At 49.1% G+C, this 18,845-nt stretch overlaps 2 protein-coding genes across 18 annotated transcripts in view; one reads left to right on the forward strand and one right to left on the reverse strand.

Moving 5' to 3' along the window:
- Positions 1-11,215, reverse strand: part of LOC309443322 (uncharacterized protein C3orf18) — a 27,641-nt gene extending 16,426 nt beyond the window's left edge. For 2 of the 11 annotated variants that reach the window (XM_082060133.1, XM_082060134.1), the window contains exons 1-4: positions 11,054-11,209; positions 7,070-7,464; positions 5,700-5,725; positions 3,971-4,100 (exon numbers count right to left, since the gene is read on the reverse strand). In XM_082060133.1, the coding sequence (XP_081916259.1) occupies positions 3,971-4,100; positions 5,700-5,725; positions 7,070-7,354 (441 nt within the window). In that variant the 5' untranslated portion in view covers positions 7,355-7,464; positions 11,054-11,209. Of the gene's footprint in view, positions 1-327; positions 2,067-2,990; positions 3,084-3,970; positions 4,101-5,699; positions 5,726-7,069; positions 7,465-11,053 lie in introns of those variants that run through there. The other 9 variants (XM_082060129.1, XM_082060130.1, XM_082060126.1 and 6 more) reach the window with 9 other exon arrangements.
- HEMK1 (HemK methyltransferase 1, mitochondrial release factors N(5)-glutamine) overlaps positions 5,832-18,845 on the forward strand; it is a 34,104-nt gene continuing 21,090 nt past the window's right edge. Inside the window, exons 1-6 of one of the 7 annotated variants that reach the window (XM_082060122.1) lie at positions 5,832-5,859; positions 7,670-7,773; positions 8,552-8,708; positions 13,729-14,175; positions 14,660-14,751; positions 17,131-17,224. In XM_082060122.1, coding sequence (XP_081916248.1) covers positions 13,915-14,175; positions 14,660-14,751; positions 17,131-17,224 — 447 coding nt within the window. In that variant the 5' untranslated portion in view covers positions 5,832-5,859; positions 7,670-7,773; positions 8,552-8,708; positions 13,729-13,914. Of the gene's footprint in view, positions 5,860-7,531; positions 7,774-8,551; positions 8,709-11,222; positions 11,467-11,688; positions 11,708-12,396; positions 12,415-13,728; positions 14,176-14,659; positions 14,752-17,130; positions 17,225-18,845 lie in introns of those variants that run through there. The other 6 variants (XM_082060120.1, XM_082060121.1, XM_082060123.1 and 3 more) reach the window with 6 other exon arrangements.

The raw sequence follows: 18,845 nt of genomic DNA on the forward strand, positions 1-18,845 counted from the left end.
GCAAGGATAATATGGCAAACAGACAAGCTGGAATTTGTCTGTCTGCACTCTGGATGCCCAGGATCTGCTTGCCTGGAAGCTCCTGCTGTCCTGCCTTGTCCACCAAGCAGCTCCTGAAGAGGTCTGAGTCTCCGTGATGTGCAGCACTAAACCTTGACCCCTGCAGAGCTTGTCCTTCCAAGATTTACATGCTTACTTCAGTCTTTTAAAGAGAAGGGGAATTCACTGCACACCAAATACCAAGAGGTAGTGAGGATACACTCCAGCAGCTTTCAGTGGAAAATGTGAATGATTGGGGGGGAGAAAGAAAATCACACTAGATTTAATGTAAATAGTTTAATTATATTTCAATGCTTAAAACACAGAAACACTTGAATTAAATTACATCATAATGCTTCTGCTAAATTGTACATGTAGAACTGTGAGAGGAGGTGCTATAGAGCTAAAAGAATACTCCAGTACAAGCCCAGCAAATACCCGTAACATTCTTTTAGTCTTATTATCCACACTTCTTTAATCTAAGGGCAGTCATCACAGCACGAAGCCTACCAGTACAGGAAGAATGGTTAAAGAGAATTCCTCTGTAGGTGTGTTTGTTATACAAAATACATCTCAGCATTAACATGGAACAAGGTGCATGTTTTTGCACCTGAGCTGGCAGCTGCCCATGCAGCACGTAGAGTTGGGTAAAGAGCACAAAGTAGGCTGCTGGTTTGAGGAAACAGCTCAGCTTACACTTGCCTTTTATTGAGTTTAAAACAGCAAATGAAGTTCCAGTCCTAAGAGTTCTAAGGGAAACGTGATTTCAGACAGCCAGGCACCCCTGCTGCTGCTTGCATCCTTGCCCTGCTGCAGAGTGTGGGAGTGTGATAGGCAGGGACGTGCTAGTTGTGGAGGGTGGAATCCAACACTTCTGTGGCTGCCCTCAGCACCTGGAGGAGATGGTAGGTGTGCATGTGTGTGCAGGGGGGGTGATGTATTTGCTTCTCAGTTTCGTAGGCATAATCTCTGGGAAGACCCATGCATAGTGTCCAAATCCTGACAACCTCAGCCAGATTGCATTGAGCTTTTGTACCCACACACCTGCTTTCCAAAGTATCCCTGAAGTGCAAACACCAGCAGCCTGGGAGTGCCTCCCGCCCCATCTCCTGGGTATGGAGGTTGGGCAGTTTTCCACAGGTGATGACACTCCTAGCCCTAATACATTCCCAGAACTCCCTGATTTTAAAAAGAAAGAGGGATACTGAAAAATTAAAGTAAAACTTAGCCCTGCAAAACTGCCACAAGGGAAGCTGTATCAGTGAAGTAAATAGGGCTAGTGAGAAACTCTGCACCGCACATGCCCAGAAAAGAGTCTGCATTTAATAAATATGGGGCAGGGGGGAAATCACAGTGGGGAAGAAAAAAAAAAATAGGAGAAAAAAACCTAACTGGCAGGTCCAAACTTTCAACAAAACTCATGGTACCTGAATTGCTACTCAGTGAAACGTCTCCTTGTATAAAGCCAACCTTTAGATCTGCATTCAGATTTCAGCTTGCCCTGATCCCCTTTTAACTGGTGCTGTGGGTGGAATACAATCTGACTGACAAATGCACGTACTGCAAAAAAAATCAGGAGGTGATCAGCGCATGGCTCAGCACCAATGCTTGCGTGCAGGCTCTGCTGCTGGCCCCTGGCTGCTGTGCTGGCCTGCGGCACTCGGGGCGGGTGGCCACCAGAAGGGCCTGCAGAGGACAGCCCCGCCGCTGCACTGCAGCACGCCAAGGTGGCCCGGGACCCCTTCACCCGCTCTCCCTCCTGCAGCCCTGAAGGACACACAGGCAGACAGACGCTTCAGGGTTCAGTGCTTGTGCCCTTTTGTAACACAAACCAATGGGGTGACCAGCCAGGCTCAGTGGATCAGCCACGCTTGTGGGAAGTCACTGGTTTGTTGGCTTCATCCTCCCCAGTCTCAGCACGATCCCAGAGCAGGGGCAGGTATTGTTCATGCATTGATGGCATTGGCAACGTCTGTGAACACAAGACAGCTGGGTCTCTGGAGGGCTCCTTGACTTGTCAGCAGAATCTGCATTGAAGCAGTGAAAGATGAGACCCAGCAAGGTTGCCATTGCTCAGGTGTGTGTACATGGGCAGAGACTGCACAGTATTGTAACCAGATTCTGCCCCTTATTGAGGGGAGGCTGACTGAGTAATGTGGCATTAACAAGGTCGTGACAGAAAAATACAACAGGCCAGAGAGCAAGTCAGCAAATCCACACCAGTTTAAAATTCCCCCATCACTGGATTACTGCGCCTCACCATGAATGTGTACAAGGCAGCATGAAAAGACTTGAAACCTTAAGAAGGCCTGGAAACATACCATAGACTGAACTTTGATTGTTTTAGACTCCCCCTCTTATTTCTTTAAATTTATGTACTTTCCAGGCAGAGGTATCTATGAATTATTAATAGCAAGCTCTGCAGGGATCTGAGGTATCTTGCTGGCCAGTCCCTATGAAGGAAGGATGTGCTTTTACTGTGCTAAGTTTAACTCTGGCCTTGTCCTTTACTACCCAAAGGGCAATCCTCTGTGTGCGTTAATAGATCTGATGTGTTCCCAGTATGTGCTGCTCAGAGAACAAGATCCTTTGCTTTTATGCAACAGTATTTCTTGCTGTCCCAAAACAGTATATGGAATATGTTGACTATCTTTCATATTCCAACACGTGCATCTCCTGTGTGCTCTTCAGCAGGTAAGAAAGCACGTCTCCACATAAATATTTTACAATTACAGTTGTATTAATTATCTCTTCTTTCCCTTTCTGCCCACACCAAGTTTGCTAAAGATTACCCAAAAGTGTAACACGTGTGAAAACTGAGGATTGCTTGGAAGAACAGCTGTTCCTGGAACTGGAAAACCACGGGAAGACACAGAGCAGATGGAGAGGAATTCAAGAAAGGGAAGACGTCTACTCTAAGAAGAGGCTGCATCATTGGCAAAGAGACGTACCTGTTCCAACCATCGCTGCTGGCTCTGTCTTTCAGAAAGGCTTTTTGTGTGTGATGGTGGTGGCAAAGGAAACAGAGAACACTGTGAAACTGCCTGCAAATGATGGTGAAGAGCCCTTTTTTCCTATATCTCCCAGCTCTTGGTACACTGAGGAAGGAGCTGATAGCCTCTTGTCAGAGACCCATCTGGACCATTAAACAAAAACAACTGGCCAAGCTCTTTCCTAACTCACAGCTCTATCAATTCAGTGGTCTCCAAGGACCTGATCATTTCTCAGCATGCTGCGTGCCTTTGAACACTCAGAAGTGGTCAAAGCAAAGCTTCTCCCACTCTCCCAAAATTCAAATAGAATAGTCCCATCCCTGCTCTCTTTCTGACCCATGCCTGCTCTGTGCCCAGCAAGGTTGGCCTGGAGGCGCTGACAAGATCAGATGTGCCATGCCACAACCATGTGCAGGATTTCTGCCTACATTCTTAAGGGCTTGCAGCACAGTTAATTGGTATGATTAGAGGCTTTTTCCCTCAGCAAGGCCTTGTTCCCCACTTGTATCCTTTGGCAAAGCAGGAACACCTTAAAACTGGGTGGAAATTATTTGCCTTTCAGGGGCAGGGATCTTCAGTGCCTCGTGGCCATTGAAGGCCCCTCTCCCAGAAAATGGTATTCATTCTACTGCTCCCTCGTGGTGCTCTGGGTGGTAAACTCTAGTAAACTCACCCTTAATTACTGAAATTGCCTTTTTTTCTTGTTGGGTAGAACCAGGTGCCTCCCCAGGCTCTTCATCCCAGTTGCCTGATTCTTCAATCCATCCTAAGCACTCCTAAATGCTCAAGCCCCCTACCTCCAAGGCTAGCAGAGATAAGGAAAGTCCTCCTGAGGTCTTACATGGTTTCCTTCCCCTACAAAACCTCCTTGACTCTGTACAAGAGCAGTGCAAGTGCCAGTGGTTGTGGTAACAGGCTGGCTGGCCCCTGCTGCCTACCTTGCTCTGTGATGCCTGGGAAGATGCTGCATCTCGCCCGTGTTCCAGCAGCTCCTGCTCTAGTTCATCCTGTTCCTCGGTGGGATCAAAGTTGTACATGGGCATGAGCTGGTGCCGTAGCTTCTCCAACCTGCCCATGGGAGGGAAGGGAAAGGGTTGGTTGAAAAACTTAATAAATAGAAGGAAAGGCATTCAGGCTGCCTTCCCACCCCCCTGCTGAGGCCTTCTGCAGGCTGTTTCTCCTGCTGCACAGGGATTCAGCCTTCATTGGCACTTGCTGGATAAGGGTCGTGTCATGTCCTGAGAGCATGAGGATAAGAACCTACTATGCGCAGCTGGCAGGAGTGGAAGATACCCAGAGTGCATTTGCAGGGATTAATTGCCATCACTAATCCGTGTTGGCAGGCATTACACACAAAGGAATCAGGGATTTAAGTTCCTGCGGACCTTAAAAGATCAAGTTTTATGTGGTGAGACAAAAGAGAGGGTGGAGCATACTGGCTAGGCATTTTGCAAGTTCTCCCCTGTCCCTCTGCCCACAACAACCAGTCCTGCCATGTTGCACTATGCCTGCCAGCAGCCTAAGAGTAGCACCTTAACTCTGGAGTTGAAGTACATAAGAAAAAATAGAAAATAACAAACAATAAATAGCAAAGGGATTGATTCTCATAGGAGGCTGATGTCTATGGACAGACTGTTCTTATTCTTTTATCATTGTTCTAAGTGACAGAGCTATAAAGTATTACCCTAAGGAGCCTCCCTGAATGCTGGGCAGCTCAGTGATGGAGGATGCATAGGCATGCTCCTGTGAGGACACCGAGTCCTGCCTTAGGCTGTGGCTGAGTTTTGGGGGGTATGGAAGAGAAACGCAAGCAGTTACTGGCAGTGTCACCACAAATATCTATTTTGGGAAGTGTTAGGACGACACACTCTCTCCCTGCCTCTGTATGGCTTTGCCAACACAACTATTATCTTCAGCAGTGCCACATTCACAGGCCAATCATTAGCTGCTCCTGTGCCAGTATCACATCTGGGCTTCAGGATCTGGCTTGGAAATTTTTCAGTGGGCAGCAGCACTTCTTGTAGGTCTGTGGCCAGGCCTGCCACAAGGAATCAGGCAGGGAGGAGGTACCACCTCTAATGGATCTTCAGGAGTGTCTGTGCTGTCAGAGGTGGAAGAATCAAGAAGTCTGTCTCCTTGCATGCTGCTTTCCTCTCTATTTTCAGCCATGAGCTTATCAAGGAAATTAGGACACTAAATCTCTGGGTAGAAAGCTGCATCTCTGTACTATGCTGCTGCCAGTTGCTGTGACTGCAGCTTTAGCTTGCAAGGCCAGTGTTATTGGCCTGGGCTGTTGGAAAACACAGGGATCTTGGACTGGCTGAAATGTGAGATCCAGATCTTTCATAAGAGAGCTCCCAGCTTCTTTATACATTCATAACCCTTTCCTCTGTTTTAGTGTACCGGATAGCCTGAAGAGTTTGCAGGATACCAAACTTCCTCCTGCTCAACCATGTTCTCCTTTCCAAAGCTGCGGAAGAGCCTTTGAAGCTCTGGTGTTAGGTGGGCCAGTACCTGGAGTACAGTGTCCCCTGCCTCATGCACAGCTGATTCCCCATAGGCTTGTCCTCAGATAAGCCACCCCCTACACTCTCCCCATCTCCTTCCTAGCTCTGTTTAGATCTTGAAGCACTAAATTCCCTTCAACAAACAACAGACGTTACTTACCTCTTCTTCTTTCTGATATACAGAACCTGAAGGAGAAAGAAAACCATCATTACAACAGTCTCAGTAAGATGGGGAACAGCTGGGAAGAGAAATTTTGGGCCCAGGCTGCACAGAAAGGAGGGCTGTATCAAGTCTGGTGTCACCACACACTAAAGCAGGGGTAAGGGAGTGGTGACAACCAAAAATCAAATTTCATATGCATCAGTGTGAGCTTGGTAGCACTAAGTGCTTGAGTGGCCTGTTATTAGGTGTGCTAGTAGTAGTCAGAATATTGAGAGTATCATTATCAGATGTAGCTCAGCACACTTCTGGTGGCTGCAGGACATATGTTGCAATTTAAGAGTGGATGAAGAACTTTGTGGTTTTCATCTGTAGACTTCCTACAGCACAGAAGTGCTGTTACCCCCTCTCCGGTCTAAAGGGAAGAAACACAGGGGCATGCTCAGTGACCTGCTCGTGTCAGTAATAGCAGCTGCACTGGGAGGAAAGTGAGGCTTTTGGCCTCCAGAGCCTTGTTCTGAGAACTACGGACACTGGATGTTGCTCTTGGGAACTTAAGGCTGTTCCCAGGTTCTCTTAGGGGCTTTTGGAAATACTCTTCTTTGGGCCTGCAATAAAATTTTGCGGTAGTCCCTTTCTGAAGACTACTTTGATGGTTCTATTAGTGAAGCTCTTCCCCAAACAAGGAATGGGAGCTTGCTGTTACCTTGTGTTCTCTGTTGGCAGGTAAATGATCTGGTTATAGATCAAAAGAAGAACTGCAGCACTTGCAATGCCTATGTCAGCCCCAGAACTGTGGTTTCTGAAAGCTTCTGCCTACAGCGTTAACGGGAAGATTAGTTACACAGCAAATCCTCAAGGACCTTGCTCATACTCAGCAAGCAGAGCCTTGGAAATGCAGTCCAGAATGAGTCTAGCTAGAATGGATTCAGGCTGCTTTAATTCAAAAAGGCATGTCCACAGGGGAGATTAACATGTTTTCAACAGTCTGCTTTAAAAGTTAATTTGGACAAACTTTCTTGTAGGGTCCCTGTGTTGACAAGGTTTAAATCAATGCAGCTGTTTCAGTTACCAGGTCAGAATAGAATCTGCTTTGTGTTGTTTTAACTGAACTTCCTACAGCTATTAAATACTGATACTATGCATGGCTTTCTCTGGGCCTGCTGAGCATCCCACTCTGACCAGACCTCAGGGAAACTGCAGAAATATTGGAGCTCTAGATAAAAGAAGGGGATCTCAGCAGCTGTCAGTTCCCAGCAGTTCTGGGTGAGCCTTTAGTAGAATTTAAAGAATTTAAACCCAAATTAGTCCTAGAGCCCCTATGCCACCTGCCACCCTCAACAGAGAAACATTTAGCAGGGCTCTCTTACCATAGCCACAGCCAGTCCAATCACAGTGATGATCCCAAAGGACAGCAGCATCGTGCTCATGCTGGGTCCGGTGCTGGCCACATCTGGGATTTTGGTGCTGTTGAAACTGGTAGTCTCAGGACTTACGGTAGCTGTTTCTGGTACAGTCACATCCAGAGTTGTCCCTAGGTCTGACGTAGCCATGGGGGAGGTGGTGCTGTGATACAAGTCATGCACAGAGGGTGAGCTGTAACTCATCCTGCTGCTCTTGGTAGCTCCTTTTACTGAGCTGTTGTCCTCACCCATCAGCTACAGAAGCAGAGAGCTGCCCTTCATGTTGAGGACCCTCATGTGAGACCTAACCTGTAGCATCATCACTGGTGTTTTTTCTTCGTAAGAACCACACTGGTTTCTGCCTAGGAAAGAATGAGAACAAATGAACAGAGCTCTTAGAGACAGGCACAACCTTTTCCAAAGCTTCCCGATTCACTAGTACAATTTTTGAGAGCAGTTCACAGATGCCCACTCAAAATAAGGAAAACATTTTTCAGGGTACTGAACCCTTAAAGTCATGCCTGATCCACTTCAAGTCAGTGATACACTCTTCCCTTGCTGCCTCAGCTCTCCCTCCTTGCAGGCACTTGGCAGATCTATGTGGAGACAACCTCAGAAGCCCTGTCTTCGGTCTGCTCTAGGCTGAGCCAGGTGGCCTTAATCTGTCCCAGGTAAGACCGCATTTTCCTGTTTCTATCTCTTGCTTTTAATTTTTGGAAAGTCACAGGGATCCCCTTAAGTTTGTCTGTGGGAACCCATCCAGTAAAATGGCACTCAGCTGTGAGGCATCTATATCACAAAGCTTTTTGTTAAATCTAAAGTAGAACTTCCCTGTTGTGATAGTCACTGGTGACTAGTCACTGCAGTCTCCATCGCCCTGCTGTCCCCCATTCCACGTGCTCTGGAAAGGCACCTTCCTTAAAACAGTGGGTTGCATTGCTCCCCCATCTGCTACTAAAGACTGGGTATTTCTCAAGTTCTCCATGAAAGCACCCACTTGAGCTTAGTCATGCACTGCTAATTATCAATTTTAAAACTAGTCCAATTTTGGAGTTGTGAAATTTGATAGATCTATTCATGCTGAAAACATGAAAGGCTTTAATTGCTTCATGATTGCTTCATGCTTCTATTGTGCAAATGATCAGAAGTTGCAAAACACCATGGGATGATCCTAAGGAAAGTATTTGCACAACTTTGTTTAAAAAACCACCATATATAACATTAGTTCAACAACTGCTTCCTGAAAATGCATCTATCTCTGGACCAGAGCAGCGCCAACCCCAAGAACTACTGTAGCAGTCCTCTGATAATTTCTCTACAGTTTAGCAGACATTACATCTCTGGACTGGAATGTAGTCAGGACATAGGGGTTAATGAGCTCTGAATAGAAAAAGATGTGCCTGCAAAGAGAAATGAGCCATTGTTCTGCTCCACTCTGTTCTATTCTAGGCAAGATTATTGCACAGTCATTAAGCAGTGTGATTAACATCTGTCACTAACAACTGAAGCAGAGGAATCACACCAGGCAAACAGCACCAGGCAGCCCTGTGGTCGGTGAGCAGACACCTTGACTTCCACAGCACTTGTCCTGTGTCTCCCTGAGCAGGTAAATCTCTCACCACACACACAGGATCTGTTTCACAGCTCCCTGTGAACAGCAGGTGAGGCAGGAGTTGCTGGGGGATGTTGACGTGCCTGGGAAGCTGTGGGAGCTGTCAAACTCCTATGAGTTTCTAGAGAACTGTGAAGATATCAGTTGTGGTCTGGTCCCACCTAACACCACGCTGGGACACAAGTTCATTGCAGCTGAAAGGGGCCGTGTCCTTCAGCGGCCATCAAACCACACACGCCTAGTTTAAACCACGTGGCATGTGGATTTCCCCAGCCAGTACTGACCACAGTGGAGCTGAGGTGTAGTGGACAGTTGGCCACAAAGATGGCAAATTTGAAATCACAGTGCCACAGCAGCAGCTATGGCCCAGCAGGGAAAGGGAAGAAATTGGTGAGTGGGTATTGGGTAGACCGAGCAGCTTCTCAGAGAGAATCATTGATCTGTGCTATTCAGGCAAACTACCCACGACAGTAATTCACATTTTAAAAAAAGCCACCACCGAGGAAACAAAAAGTGGAAAAAGAACCTAAGTGAAAGGAGTGAAGCAGGCCCAAAGGCTTTGCAAAGTATGGCTCTAGATCCCAAACAGCTCTGTAATTTTGGAAACAAAATTAGTTAGGCCTTCATTTCAATGCAGTGTCAGTTTTGGAAAACAGCTGGAACTTGGATGTACAAGCTGATACCAAGCCTTTGGGTAAGACCCCTTTTGTATGGACCACATAGGGCTGCTGTGCATTGCTCCTCTGAATAAAGTTAGGCTAGGTCAAAATTAGCCAGCTGAAAATCTGGTCCAGTGCAAAATGGGGCTCTTGTTCATGCTGTCAGGGTCCTGTCCAGGCTGAAGGATTCTCAAGCCCAGAGATGTAGCTCTAACAGTGGGTCTATGGCTGAAAGGTTTCTGACGTGGCTTAGACAAACAGTTCTGGGTGCAGATAAGGGTGTTTCTGGTCCAAGTTGTAAAGGGCCACATGGGGAGGTAGGGGCAAGTATGGCCCAGGGCCTATGGATAATGGTTGAGTTGGGGGTGGATGATCTTTCCTATCATCTTCCTTTCCCAGTTGTCATTCTGGTGCTGGAAGTTTAATCTGCAGGCTGGGCACACTCCAGGTCTCTGATGGCTGCTCTAGGGCTAAGAACAGCTACTACCTATCGCTGGCAGGTTTCAGCATAGTCCATGCACAAATAGAACAGAAGAGGAACCAGATCCTCAACTGCTGCAAGCTGGCATTCTTCCATTGCCTGCACCAACAGAGCTTCTCACAGAGCCAGGACCACTCTGTGCTGGGCTCTGCTGGGTCTGCCAATAAGGAGAACATATTTTTTTCTCTCCTAAACCAGCATTTCCAAACTGGTCTCTGATAGGCACTGTGGTGGTCAACACCTCTGAGATGCAGAACATCATGTCAGGCACTAGCTTGAGGCTGCTGGGTTTTCCAGGTCTTGGTTTTAATCAATCTGTGCTGCAGTTTCCTCTTGGATAAGACAGCAATAGAGGTTTGTGTCACAGTGATGAAGATGGGTCACAGGGTCTCCGGATGAAGAAGGCAAATAATAACTAGTAATTTTTCTGCATTACTTCACCAAGATGAAGTCTCTGTAATAATTCAGCAAAGTGACATCGAGTTGCTGTTGGCTACAGGACGTTGCTTCCCAGTGTGTGAACTTGTGGCCTCCTCTCCTCCTGCTACAGGGCTGAGCAGGCTCCGGGGGGGAAGCCCCAGCCGCCTGTCCCCCTCCCGCCGTCAGAGAGGGGCCAGGGACCTGGCACAGGCGCAGGGACGCTCCCCAGCAATGTGTCCGCTCCTCCGACTACACACTGATACAAAACTAAAATCCCAGCAGTCGCCCTGGCCCCCAACCCATTCCGGGCTGTGCCACCCCAGAGGCCCTGTCCCTGCGGGAAGTCACTCGTTCCCCATGCCCCGGCGAAGTTTCCAAACGGTAACGGGTTATACGGCGCCTCCCGCTCCGAAGCGCTCGCCAGGCGGGGCGGGACGAGCCCCGGGACTCGCAGCCGGCTCCCGCCACAGCGCTGCCTGCGCTCCGCGCCCGCCGCGCCGGCACCCGCAGCGCTGCGCCCGGCCCGGCCGCGGCTGGGCGGGCCTGGCCGGGGCAGGGATGGGGCCGGGCGCCGTGCGGGGTCGCCGCGCCCGCCCTTCCCCAGCGCCGAAAGGCCGCGGCGGCCCCGCCTGCGGCCCGACGGGGCGGCGCGGACGCTCCCGCGGCCCAGCCCGCCGCCGCGCCCCTCCCCGGAGGCAGCCGCGTTTCAGCGCTGCGCTTCCCCCGCCGGGACGGCCACTGCCCGCCGGCGCCCCCGGCCCGCCGGGGCCGGCACTTACTGAGCGCTCCCCGCTGAGGCGTCCGGTCCCCGGTGGCGGTTGGGCCGCCCGGGGCCCGCGCTCTCGGCCGCGGGGCCGCGCTGCCCGCGGGGGGCGGGCTGGGCCGGGCCAGGCCGGGCCGATCCGATCCGCGCGCACCCCAGCACGGCCGGCGGCCCCGCCCCGCTGCTCCGCGCCCCAGGCGATTGGCCGGCGCCCGCAAGGCTCGGCTCACGGTTGGTCAGTGCTCCTGTCGCTCATGCGCACGGCGGAGGCCGTCAGGTGGTGCGGCGGCTGTGGAGGCGCTCGGTGAGCGGTGAGAGCGCTTCGTCTGTGTGGTCCTTCCCATACGGCCGTTCTCCAAACCCCTCACCGCAGGCTGTGGTGCGGGAGGCGGCTGCGCCTCCAGCCCCTCCAACGGCGGCCTCCCTGAGGTGAGGCGTCGCTGTGCGGGCGCGCTCGCTCGCCTCTGAGGGGCCGCCGGGGCCCGCGGCCGCCTGGGTGAAGGATCCCCCGTCAGCGCCGCGGTGCAGCCAGGCCGGTGCCTGGCGTCGGTCAGCGCGTTTTGTGTGCAGGGAAGGCCCGGTGACTGGAAGGAAAGCCGGGCTGCGGTCCTGGGGGTGATCCGTGGGGCCTGTTTACTGCCGGATAGCCGCCCGGTCACAGACATAGGGCGTGAGTGGGCAACTCCCTGGCTGGCGAGTGGAGACTTGCACCCCTTGCCTGGTCTGGCTAGCAGGGCTGTGTGAGGGCCTGGTTAGACTGACCGGTAACCCACAAGCAGAAAGGTATCGACTTGCACGGTGCAAGCCCCAGTGCCTGGTCTGGGCTGTGAGTGACACAAGGCCCTGTTGGGCAGGGGCTGAGAGTGGGACAGGCTGGGCCCTTCCATGGCCACCAGTGCAGGTGTTGGACTACAGTGAGTGGGTAACTGGGGGTTGAATGGACCAAACCACAGAACTATAGGTAAAAGAAATCAGCTGTTATTCTTTGGTTTGGGTTTTTTTGTGCAAACAGGTATTTGCACCAAGAAGTAACATACAGGGACTGTTCTTGGCAGGGACCTCACATCAGGAGCTGGTTTTATTTATTGATAATTACAGTAGTGGCAGCGTTGTGTCAACCATGGCCAACTAAAGTTTTATCTGCCTCCCTAACAACAGTAATGGTTAATGTTTTATTCCTTTAGTGTTATTCTTGTGACAGTATCCCTAAAACAGGGCCTTGGAGTGGGGATGTGCTCCAATAAAGTCTGGTTGTCAGACTGCTTTTGCATAACACAAAGGCAAGTTTTCATAGAGGCTGCTTGTCACTGCTGGGGGTAATAACAAAAGGCATCCTTGGGCTGTTAGAACACCGACCCCTTTGCCAGGAGGTAGCAGGTAAGTCAGTCTTGAGACCTTTGCTGCAGGGTATCCACTCTGCTGTTTCCCTGGGCTCTGTTTGATTTGATTTTGCAAAGAAAGGCAATGGAGGCCTGACTCATCCCACAGTTTCCCAGTGCAGCATCAAGAGCATGACAAGCCCCATGCTGCTGCCTGCGCAGGTGCCCCGTGCAGCAGGGTTCAGGGCTGTGGGCAGGGGTGCAGTGCCAGCATCTGCCAGCCCCCGCAGGTCCCCCTGCAGCAGCACTGCTACAGAGCAGAGAGCCATGCACCCTGGGTGCTGCCGGCTGCTCTGGAGAGGTATTTAGTTGTTTGTGTGGTGGTTTTCTGGAGGAGGAGAGGTTGTGGCCTCCCCGAGACAGTGATGAAAAGCAGCCATCAACAGAGGAATGGGAATGGGCACTCAGGGAAACCCACAGTGGCTCCAGGGACTGTGAGTCAGAAGGGAGTGAGGCACTTATTTCTGATGGATCACAGCAGGAAAGCAGGGTTGTTGTTCTGTTTGTCTCCATTAAAACACAGTTCCAAGTGTGATACGCAGCAGCTGTTTCGTAAAGTTTCATCTCCTTTGTCTCCTGCAGTCATCTTGTTTGTTTTTCTTCCCGTTCTGTTTGACTCTGCCTGTTCTGTTCTAAGAGACTGACTTCCCTTGGGCAGGGTTTGTCTTTTCTGGCCTTTGCACCTTTGGATTGTTCCTCTTCCCTCTGGTTGTACTTTGTGAACTTTTCTCCTTCCCCTGCTCAGCCCTGGCTCTGCAGCCCTTTGTCTGCCCTTTGGTGATGGTGACAAGTGTGGAAGACCCTTGACCCATAGAGTCAAGGTTCTTCTGTGAGCAAACCTGCTAACCTAGGACTAGTGGTTTATGAACAGAGAGGAATAAAAGAAAGGATCTAGGAGACACTGGAGGTCTTCCTGCAAGGAACCAGGGTGACCCACCCATGGGGTAGAGAGCTAAGGGCTAGAGCTGAAGGTTGGTGTGTCTGTGGCTTTCTGGGAGCAAGGACAGGCAGGAGTGTTGTGCCTGTGTGTAGGCACACTCACTCCTGCCCTGGGCATGGACTGGCCTCTTAGTAGCTCTGGCCTGTGGACATAGGCAGCTCTGCAAATAAATGGATTGCAGTGGCAGAGTTCGTTAGCTGTCATCTCACTGTTTTTGGTGGGGGGAGAATCCTTCGTTACTCTTAGGCTGTGAGTAATTGGTTTTGTACCTGTGGGCTGGGATTAGGGCAAGCAAGCTGAAGTCTCTCAGAGGGGAACCTGTGACTTGCTAGCCCAAGGGATTCAGGCTGTACTCTTGCCTCTTTTTTCTAGACCAGAAGAGCTGCAAACCAGTGCCATTTTCGTGCTGCCCTGAGGAGAATCCACTGACTGTGGTGATCTGGTGTTTAGCCACAGTGGTTTGTGGTAGCACCAAGCATCCTGTGAATCTCAGCACTGACAAGATCAGCTGATGGCAACGAGGAACACATGTAGAAGCCAGGAACTGGTTTTGCAACAATGAGATGCTTCACCCACCCACTGCTTAGGAGGTTGTTGGGTCTCTCACCTCAGCCTGTGCCAGAGGGACTGAGTCAAAGTAAAGGTCCTATCTGCAGTCCCAAGTGGTCATCTCTGAGGCAGAGCTGCAGTGCAAGACCTGGGCTGGTGACTGCCACTGATGCGGTCAACTACTGGCAGAAGGTGTTTGAGATAAATGGCATCCCTGAAGCACGAGAATCCAGTGAATATATTGTGTCATTTGTCTTGGGAGCAAAAACAGTTAAGTAATAAGAAAGGAATAAGGTTTGTGTATGCCTCTCACTTTGTCATTATGGTTGAATCCCTTTCTTTTCTTTTTATCTTGTTTATAGGAGGTAGAACAGTTTTCCCTACCTTAGATGGCAGAAAGAGTGAGACATAGTTTATTAATGCCAGTAAAGTACCTGGGGTCTCTTACATGCCTGCTTTTGCAGGGTCTGAACTGTAACCCATGGTATATACACCCACACTATTCCCTGACTTGCCTAGTGGAATGATGCTTAACTTTACCTATTCTTTGGAGCCCTAAAAAGTAGCAGAACAGTTGTACAGGTTTGTTTTGAAATAAATATGCAAATAGCTTCTCCTAGTCATGTGCACTTGCCAACAGTCTCAGGCATATGCTTATCAGCATGCTGGGGCTCCTTGGAGGATGCCCTCATGAGGGTGCAGAGGACACCCAGGTGGCACCAGAGAGCAGGTTTTAAAGTTACCTTGTCTTCAGTTTCAGAGCTTGAACTCCAAAAGCCTCCACACTCCGCTTACGGCACTGCAGCAGGAGCAAATCCAGCAGCTGAGCAACAAACGACTAGAAAGGTAGGAGCATCCTCTTACAGTTGTTCCTTGGGAGGGTTTTCCTTCAGGCTTAATTCAGCCAGAAGAATGATAGCAGAGAGAAGGCAAGAAGACCATTAGCAACTGACATGTCAAATAATGGTTCTGTGTTGGTCTCTAATGATGACTCAAGTAATGGGTATTTGCTGTTGATGTCAGTCAGCAAATCACCTGTCTGTCCTGTCTGGGAGCAGAGAGGGTGTAAGGGATGTTGCAGAGGAGCAGGAAGCTGGCAATACTGACTCTGAGTTGGGTACATTTTCATTAAGCCTTTCTGTGCTTACAAAATTCAGCCTTGGCCCCTTCTGTCTGGTCCAGCACTCTCTTCAGCTGCTGGTCCTATACTTGTCTGTGGTGCTGCTGTGCTTTGTTTTCTAGGCTTTGCCTGCAGAGGGATTTCCCTGCTGTAGCTGTGTTCTCTATTTGGCCTCCATTTGCTTGCTGTGTGTGAGAGGTTTTCTTAGTGCAAAAATTAAATGGGTTTAGTGTTAAATAGCTGCCTGGAATCAGACTGGGCCTGGGGAGCAGTGTGCGGGGAGAGGAAATATTTGGGAATGTGGATTGTTTAGAAGGGTGGGGGATGCCTGGGAACATGTTTGGACGTAGCATCCTCCTGCTTGTTTACACAAGTGTGGTTATGATGTGGATCCTCATTTTGCTGTGCAGATTAGTCCTGCCATGATTTACACAGACTAGGATGTGAGGGTTTTTCAGGGAGTCAGTGTGTTAGCCATGGTTACAGTTTGTAGGGTCTGACTGTCTTCCCTTCAGTTGTTCTGCTACTCTTGAGTCTTGTGTTTGAAGCAAAAATGCAAAATTCCCAGAGCTGTCTGACTTGCAAGTTGCTCTGCCTTAATTATTGTTAAGGTTGCAACAAATCTCTGCTGTTCTACATGAAGAAATGAGGTATGGTGCTTCACAGCAGCTGAAAACATGGCCCCAAAATTCATAGGATCATGGAATCATGGAGGTTTACAGGGACCTCTGGTAATCTAGTCTAACCCCGCTGCTCAAAGCAGGATCAACTAGAACAAGTTGCACAGAGCCATGCCCATTTACTTTTTAATATATCCAAAGATATTATACAACCTGTCTTTTAAGTTGATACCACTAAAAAGAATCATGCTCTGTCTCCTTTACTCCATCTCATCAGATGCATATGATTATTGATGAGATTTCCCTCCCCTGCTGCCCCCAGCCTGAGCCTTCCTTTCTCAGGGCTAAACTGTGCCAGCTCCATCTCTCCTATGTTAGATGCTTCAATCCTTAATGGCCATTTATTGGACTTACTCCAGTATGTCCATGTCTCTCCTGTACTGGAAGCCCAGCACTCCAGATGTTTCCTACCAGTGCTGAAGAGAGGGGAAGGATCCCCTCCCTCAACCCTCTGGCAGCCCAGGAAGCCGTTGGCCACCTTTGCTGCAGGGACACATTGATGATTCATGATCCATTTGTCCACACAGTCCCCAGTGCCTTTTCTGCAAGGCAGCTCTTCACCCGGGTGGCCCCCAGGCTGTACTGGTGCATAGGGTTAATCTTCCTCAGTTGATAGGAATTCCTGTTATCCTTGCTAAATTTCATTATGTTCCTGTCAGCCCATTTCTCCAGCCTCTTGAGGTCCCTCTGAAAGGCAGCAAACCCATCTGGTCTGTTAGTCACACTCCTTCCAATTTTCTGTCATCATCAGACATGCCAAGGGTGCTCTCTGTCCCTTCATCCAGATCACTCCTGAAGACATTGTGCTATATTGGCCCCAGGGGTGCTCCACTAGTGATCGGCCTTCAGGGACTCCCTGCTGTGGCCTTCAATGCGTGCCAGTTCAGTCAGTTTTCAGTCCATCTCAATTATCTAGTCCATACTTCCTCAGTTTGTATATGAGGATGTTATGGGAGACAGAATGAAAACCCTTAGGAAAGTCTAGGTAAACAGTATTGATTACTCCCTCCTCATGCATTGACCTAGTTATTGTGTCATGGGTGACTATCAGGTTGATCAGGAGTGATTTTCCCTTCGTAAATCCATGCTGACTACTCCCAGTCACCTTCCTGTACTTCATATGTTTGGAAGCCATCTCCAGGACTATCGATTCCATCACTTTCCCTGGTATTGAGGTGAGGATGACTGGTTTGTAGTTCCTTGGGTCCAGTGCTTGATAGCAAACTCTTTTGTGGAATGGAGCTCCTACAGCTCCCCTAGAGTGCACAGGCACATTGCACGTGCAGTTAAAAGCTGTAGGGGTGTCTGAATGCCCACCCCCAGAAGGGTTATGTGGTTAGCAATGAGGTAAGCATCCTGTTGAAAGCTCTTGTCTGTTATGAAGTGTAGACCTGAAGTGTTCACACTTACTTTTGCCTGCCACAGAATGCCAGTGCAATATGTGCTTGGTGAGTGGGACTTTCAGGACCTGACTCTGAAGATGAGACCTCCAGTATTTATTCCTCGGCCTGAAACAGAGGTATGAATGTGGGGAACGTGGCGGGGAGGGCTTGAATTCGTGCTTCTCAAGCTAGCGTATTGCTTGATTACGCAGAGATCCCTCTCCATTGATGGAAAGGCTTGGCTTTCTTATTTTTGCTGTAGTAATGACTTCTAGAAGTTCAAAACCTTTACTCTGATATCCCAGCCTGGTGACTTCATACTGTGATACAAGGACAAGAATCTCAAAGTTGTCCCAAGGTTGTTAAGAAAATCCTGCAGTAGTAGAAAGCTACTACTGGAAAATGGTAATGGACTGCAGAGAGCTTGATTGTCCATGTTCAGGCTAAAAGAGCACAGGCTGGTAGGAAATGGCACCTACCACCTGTCTGATGGCTCCACAGTAGTTTCTGGATAAACAGTGGAACCTGAATGGTTGTTTCCTGAACAGCAGCAAAACACACACTGCAAACTGAAAGGTAAGTTCTGAACTGGACTGGAATTAAATATGAATGTCAGTCATAAGAATGTAAAGGACAGCCGTACGTGTTCAAGTTAAAACTCCATTTTCATCTGTGTTCCTAATAAGGAAAAGTCTAAGAACTCCATGGGGACACTTTCCCTGATAGTAGCCTGGCTTTCAGCTCATGGACATCCTAGCAAGGAAGACTTTCTGTTTACTAGTCCTCAGGAGTTTTTAGGTTTTGTGAGGTTTGTTTGCTTGTTTTCTTTTGGAGATGGTCTCCACTTAGGAGTCCCAGAAGCTTAAAGCTGTTTTAGGCTAATAATAATTTCTTCAACTGTTTGCCTGCTGCTTGTTGACTGTTGTAACATGTTGGCGGCTGTCTGCTTAAATCCCTATAAGCAGGGGCCCATGCTGTAAAAAGTGAAAAGGATCATTCAGACAGAATGTCCCTTACTGACAGTGTTGGAAGAGATGCCAGGGACTGAGTAGGCCTTGGAAGATCACATCTACTTTTTCTGGGAAAGGGATAGCATTGGGAATGTATGAAGAAAGTAGCAGCTCACTAAAGAGAGGATGTAGTCTACGGAATCCTTTGTCAACAGTATTTCTGCTCTGCTTGATTCAAGAGAGTATTTCCAACCTCTGACTCCCCATTAACTTGTGGATGCAATGTGAGCATTAAAACCAGGGAGACATTACATGTTCTGCAAGTCAAAATATCTGCTGGTAAGGCCTCCTCTGGTGCTGTGCTCCAGTTCTCTCCATGCAGTGCCAGGCTTCAAACAAGGGCCTGCTTTGTGGAATGGAAGATAGGCTGGCTAATGCCTGAGAACGTTGTTTATTGTGCCTACAGGCATGATTTTGGTAAAAGGATCTTTGCTGGCCCAAACCAAAATGCAGTGCTGTGTAACATACTGTATTTGAAACCACTTAGCATGCCCTGGTGCAAAAAAGTAACATAAATAATGCAAACCTTGTCTCTGTGGGAAAACTTTATTTGACGTGTCACGATACTTACTATGAAGGCACATTTTTGGCACATTTATTATGGCAGGCCAGAAATGGATTATGAATGGAGCTGTGTTGGCAACTGAGGGTTTTCTTGTGATCTGATGCTGTGAAGGTTACTTGGACAGGAAGAACATGGGGACAAGATCCAGCTGTTCAGCAGCACCTGGCAGGACATTGCTTTAAG

The sequence above is a fragment of the Streptopelia decaocto genome (genome assembly GCF_964273445.1).
Source record: "Streptopelia decaocto genome assembly, chromosome: 8".
NCBI lineage: Eukaryota > Metazoa > Chordata > Aves > Columbiformes > Columbidae > Streptopelia > Streptopelia decaocto.